This window comes from Papilio xuthus, unplaced genomic scaffold, assembly GCF_000836235.2.
Source record: "Papilio xuthus unplaced genomic scaffold, Pxut_1.1 DF827756.1, whole genome shotgun sequence".
NCBI classification, from domain to species: domain Eukaryota; kingdom Metazoa; phylum Arthropoda; class Insecta; order Lepidoptera; family Papilionidae; genus Papilio; species Papilio xuthus.
In genome coordinates, this window is record NW_013530893.1 from 4,463,343 (window position 1) to 4,469,342 (window position 6,000).

A 6,000-nucleotide genomic window follows, 5' to 3' on the forward strand; every position below is an offset into this window, starting at 1 on the left:
TGTTAATTTTAAATAAAACTTTAGGACTTTATCTGTCGCACGATTCTCTTTCAACACACCCTGTATATGTGTAAATAAATTCTCTTCTAAATCTTCATTATCTTTTAGCATCCTTTAGATATTCTATTTTCTATTTTATGTTCTCTTTCTAAATAATTTCTTTGCGAAATTAGTCAATAGAATTAAAGGAAGAAATGCATATACAAATTTAAATATCTATTTTATTATTCAAAAATTAAGGTAGAATTCTGATATTTAAGGGAGTAATACACAGACCTAATAAATTATTATGAAATCAATTACTTGAACTAAGAGATTGTGACATTTTATAAACAAGCCTTGGGATTTTAATTTTAAATAAAGGTCTGATTGGTCCGATTTTAAAATAAAGAGGAATTTACGTTTTACTTTATTTTAAATTTCTACTGTTATGCATTTCTTCCTTGTAGTTTTAGATGTTTTTATTTTAGCACGTAGAAATTGTACCTTTTGCTTTTTCTTCTATTACAGTCCAATCCTGGCGATTGCTGAGCATCACACAGTGACACGGCAAGATGGCACAGTCTCCTCGCAATGCCTCACACAAGCTGTTACCTACTGGCAAATTACATTCTTCATTATGGTCATAATACTGCTCTATGTACTCCCACTGTTAATACTTATTGTTCTATACAGTATTATTGCTAAAAATCTTATAACAGCAGCATCTAAAGTTGTATTAAATAAAACTGTTGACCCTTATAATACAAGAGCTAGAAAGCAAGTCATATTAATGTTGGGAACTGTGGTATTATGCTTTTTTTTATGTCTTATGCCGTACAGAGTTCTTATTATGTGGATTATAGTAACACCATCAGAGTTATCAGATACTGTAAGTCCAGAAAAATGGTACAATTTACTTTATTTCTCAAGAATAATGTTATATATTAATTCAGCTATAAATCCGATACTTTATAATTTAATGTCATCGAAATTCAGAATTGGTTTTTGCAAGATATGCATTTGTCATAAACATTTCTCTGAAACACAGAATAGACGTGTACAAAGAACAGCAACTAATGGCTCAACAACTAGTAGCAGTTTATCAAGAACTACGAACAGTTTAAAGAAATTCTTCAGTCATAGAAGCAGTATAGAAAAGAGTGATGAATCTGAAAGCAAAGATAATAACGAAAGAAAACATGGCTTCTATAGGATGTTTACAAGTAAACGATTCATTCGACAGCAATCGGCCCCAATTTGTCCGAGTCCTAAAGTGAATAAGATAAGTAGAATGAGAAGCGAAGGGAATATGCTCGAAGTGGACGCGTTTGAGGTCGATCGTAAAATAAGTCGCGCCTATCAGAAAGATGTCGCGCCAAAATTTATTGGTCATTCCAATGTTAGTGCTAAAAATAGGACAGATATAGAACTGGATTCATCAAATCGTTCCCAAGGATCCTTGAGGCGTAGCGTTTTAATAAACAGCGCTAAGGGAAAAAGTTTTGAAGGTGACAGTAAAAAGTTCGTTACATACCAAAAGATAAGAGTCGAATGTGTTGTCGGGTTTCAGAAGTCGAGGAGTGTCGATTACGACTTCCCCGAGAGTTTTGTCTGATGTATGTTCAGATATATTTGTTTGTAGCTTGCTCATAAAACTGTTATCATTCATTTATTTTGTTTTAAAGGTCAACATTTGTCTTATGGATATGTTCAGATATTTCTCTGTATTTAGTACATTAGTAATTTATTTATTCAAACTTTCGTGAGACATTATACTAAATTGATATATAAACACGGCTAAACTCTCACGTGTATTCGTCCGGTGGCGGCACCGACTAGAGACTCACTGAGCGACGGGCCGCGTCCGTGAAATAATACCAGTACCGCTCGTCCTGATGAAGGGCCCCCGATGGGGTCGAAACTAGTCGGTGCCGCCACCGGACGAATATACGAGAGTGTTTAGCCGTTTTTATATATCATAGTAGTAATTTCTTTAATAATTGTTATTCTAGTGCCATATTTTGCTTATTTATTTAGAATATTGTAGATATATTTTTAAATTTGTAAATATAAATTGCTTTGACTTTTAATTAACACGTTGAGCGCCATGCGTATTTCAAAGACAATCCCGTTCAGGCCACGAACGCCGCTTATACGCACTGGTATTTAAGGGCGGTGGTTCCGATCGCAGTACAAAATAGTTTACATTTTTAACGTTATACCTATAGGATTTGTTTCAACACGTTACGCGCCATGTCTGTTTTGTTTTTCTTACCGCTTAGCCCGCTCAGATAAAATTTCTTCGAAATGGATTCGTGGCCGTTATTCTTTTTGCGACAAATCAGTTCATTATAGTTCAAATGTCACTGAGCGTTAAACATCCTAAACAGAAAATCTAGTGTCAGCCACCGATGGCTGACGCGGCCTAAACGGAAAGTCTAGTGTCAGCCACCGATGGCTGACGCGGCCTAAACGAAAGGCTAGTGTCAGCCACCGATGGCTGACGCGGCCTAAACGGAAAGGCTAGTGTCAGCAACCGATGGCGCTCAACGTGTTAAGATATTTTGCTTCCAAAAGTATTTTTATTAATAGTGAAACATTTATACGAGTGTAATCCATTAGTTTAGTTTTAGGACAATACGGTAATAAATATATTTATTCAAATTTACATTTAATAAATTATTTATATTAAAAAAAAATATTATTAAAAACCATAAATAGTTTTATGAGCTCGCAATTTCCTAATAATGTAAGAATTTATTATATTTTATATTATGTACGTTATGGCCTAAATTATTATCAAAATATATAGATAAATATTTAATCTGTTAGGTATATAGACTTTTATTACATAATCCCTTTCATCAATTAAGACATCACATTTAAACATCAAATTTTAAAAATAACAAACATAATATTACTTGACATATAAATAAAAAAACAGTCCCAATTTTACATTTTTAATGCTAAATTATTTAAATGTTTCGTGATACATATAATATTAAATTAATTAGGAACTGTTTAACTCACGTATGATCATCTGGTGACGGCACCGACTAGTTTCTGGCACCGACTAGTGTTGTAGTAATGCGAAAAACCCTAAAAATAAATACGCTTTGAAGATGGACCTCCAACGGATCCGAATTTAGGCGATTCGTTTGCCCCCTTCTATAAAAAAAACTAGTCGGTGCCGTCACCTGACAATCATACGAAATCAGTCGCTCCTAATTAATTTATACTAAATCATAGTTTCAAACGTCAGTACCCCTATACGACATTATTATATAGTAGAACTAAGATTTAATACCTTTTCTTGCTGGTTACCTAGTATTACTATTTTTATAATTAAAAGCTATTTTATTCAGATTTATCGTATATCAAATTGTACCTTCAAACGTGGAAAATTGCCAAAAGTCGTCGCAATAACCGGTGTTCGACTTCCATTATTTACAAAAGGATCTGGGTCGTGAAAGCCGAGATCCATTGTTGGAACACGAGAAATGAACCAGCGCTTTGTCACTTTCTTATTCTTACTTAAATCTTTTGAAAGCTAACACAAAATGGATGGGCTTATTTTTCAATTATATTTGATACTAGGTACTGCCCGCGATTCCGTCTGCTCGGAATAAAAAAAACTTAATGAGTAGTTTATGTGTTCTTCCGAACTATGTTCTACATCTGTGCAAAATTTCATCAAGATCCGTTCAGCCATTCCAAAGATATCTTCAAACAGACATCCATCATTCGCACTTAAAATATTAGTAAGATTACTACGGTCCAGTTTGTCTTTATCCGGGTGTACCATATTTAGAAACATAATTGAATATAGCCTATGTTAGTGAGGGATACTGTAGCCTTCGGAGGGTAAAATAAAATTTGAAATCAGTTCAATAGTTTTTTAGTTTATTAGTCACAAACATACAAAAATAAAAATCTCCCCTTGTTATCTGTTACATGCAGGTACTACGAAATACGTATAGTATGTTGACTACATTTCTATTAATATAGAAAAATTTATTATCTTAAAGTATTTTACTGGGCAAATATAATTTCGTTCGACCGTAAAACAATTTATCTAGTTACGTTTGTCTTTAACTCTCTATCTTGTTTCAAACTTTTGGTGAAGCTAACCGTTTTCAATGTCAAGAGATGCTACTCCTACTTTAAATTACTTTATGAATCGTTTATTACAATCACTAATTTAAAAATTAAACATAAAACCTTTAAGGGTATAAATTTCACTATTTCTTTATTACTAATTTATTTATGGGTATTATCATAAAGTTTATTTGCAATATTGGTACACGGTACTTCGACATTCTCTTCTTTATACTTCTGTGTTCTTAATTCTGTTTTTTCTATTTTCCAGTCCCATACTAGGCGTCGCCACATTCACCTACGAGAAATACGACGATGGGACCGAAGTACCCGTCTGCCTCACGCAAGCTGACACCTTCTGGTCAGCTTTGTTCTTCATTCTTATTATCGCCATCTTCTTCATCATTCCACTTGGAGTTCTACTCGTACTCTACAGCGTTATCGCCAAAAACCTCATGGAAAACCCCGTCATCATCGCCCAACACAGCAAGAACTCTAACAATGCCGGCAATGTATTACGTTATAGGAAACAAGTCATTCTAATGTTAGGTACAGTAGTACTATCGTTCTTTGTTTGTCTATTACCATTCAAAGCTCTAACATTATGGATCATCGTATTCCCACCGGAGACAATAATGTCATTAGGAATAGACGGGTATTATATACTTTTATATTTTTGTAGAGTTATGCTGTATTTAAACTCGGCTATAAATCCAATATTATATAATTTAATGTCATCTAAATTTAGAGATGGTTTTGTAAAATTATTAAAAATAAATAAACTGATGAGATGTGGTAGAAATTTAAGAGAGAATATGCAAAGAAGGGATACGTTCAATACGACCACATCGACTGGGTTTTCCAGTAGTCAGAACACATCAGAGTCTTTTTGGAGGAGATACAGTAACAGAGCATCGTCACAAAAGTACTTTTTAAACAGGAGTAGTACAAAAACAAAAGAAGTTAAAGAAATATTCGATACAAAAGTACAACAAGTTAAAATCGGTGAAATAATCAATGTTGAAAACACAAGACGGAACAGTATGACGATGATATCAGCTATGAATGAACTGAACGATAATTTAGGTGATATAATAAAATTTGAAGATAAAAAACGTAATAGTCTTAAATTTATAACAACTGTTAATGGAATTGTTGAGAATGGTAGAGATGTTAAAGTCGATGTACATGAGAATAATCTTAACAATGAATTAGAAGAAACAATTGATAGTGCTGCCAACAAACAAATACAGATATTAAATTTAGATGTTAAAACAAATAGCGTGTATTCTGTTACTCTAGACTTAATTGATACGAATGAAGTAAGGAACAGGTTCGTATGTGTGCCATCACAAGACAAAGAGAGTAAAAATATATTTGTATACGACTTTAAAAGTAACGAAAGTTTTGTCTAAATTTAAATTAGTTTCGAAGCATTTGATGCGTCAAGTAAATAATGCATTTATGTATATTAAATACAGATTTATAAAGTTATTGCATGTTCCTATATCATTTCAAAGCGGATTTTTATATACTAATATATATTAGCAATAGCTCATATATTTATTCAGTTTGAAGTAAAATAAAAAATATTATTTAGGAAATTAATATTAAAAATATTAAAAAATAAATTTTAAAAATAATAACGAAATAGACACTGCCTTTATAAGTGCTATGTTAAAATATATGTAAATTTTTTCATGATGCTGTTTTATTTAACAAACCAAACCTTTACCACTTTTCTAACGAAAAATGCAGCCGCAGGAAACGGAATTATCAACATCAGGAAAAAAATTCTATACAGTCTAATCTGCATAAGTTAGGAACAATTTGTAAGCAAGAGTCTCTCGTAGCCTACTCTAAATCAAAGGTGAATAGGCTATAGCTCCACGCTGGTCCAGCACAGTTGACTTAACACAT

The 6,000-nt window shown here is 32.7% G+C and overlaps 1 protein-coding gene across 1 annotated transcript in view; it reads left to right on the forward strand.

Annotated features, from left to right (window-relative positions):
* The window catches only part of Ethr (ecdysis triggering hormone receptor), a 57,879-nt gene extending 52,267 nt beyond the window's left edge, over window positions 1–5,612 (forward strand). Inside the window, exons 5-6 of the mRNA XM_013310325.1 lie at window positions 511–1,566; window positions 4,352–5,612. Coding sequence (XP_013165779.1) covers window positions 511–1,566; window positions 4,352–5,495 — 2,200 coding nt within the window. The 3' untranslated portion in view covers window positions 5,496–5,612. The remainder of the gene's footprint in view (window positions 1–510; window positions 1,567–4,351) is intronic.
* Window positions 5,613–6,000: the final 388 nt, after the last annotated feature.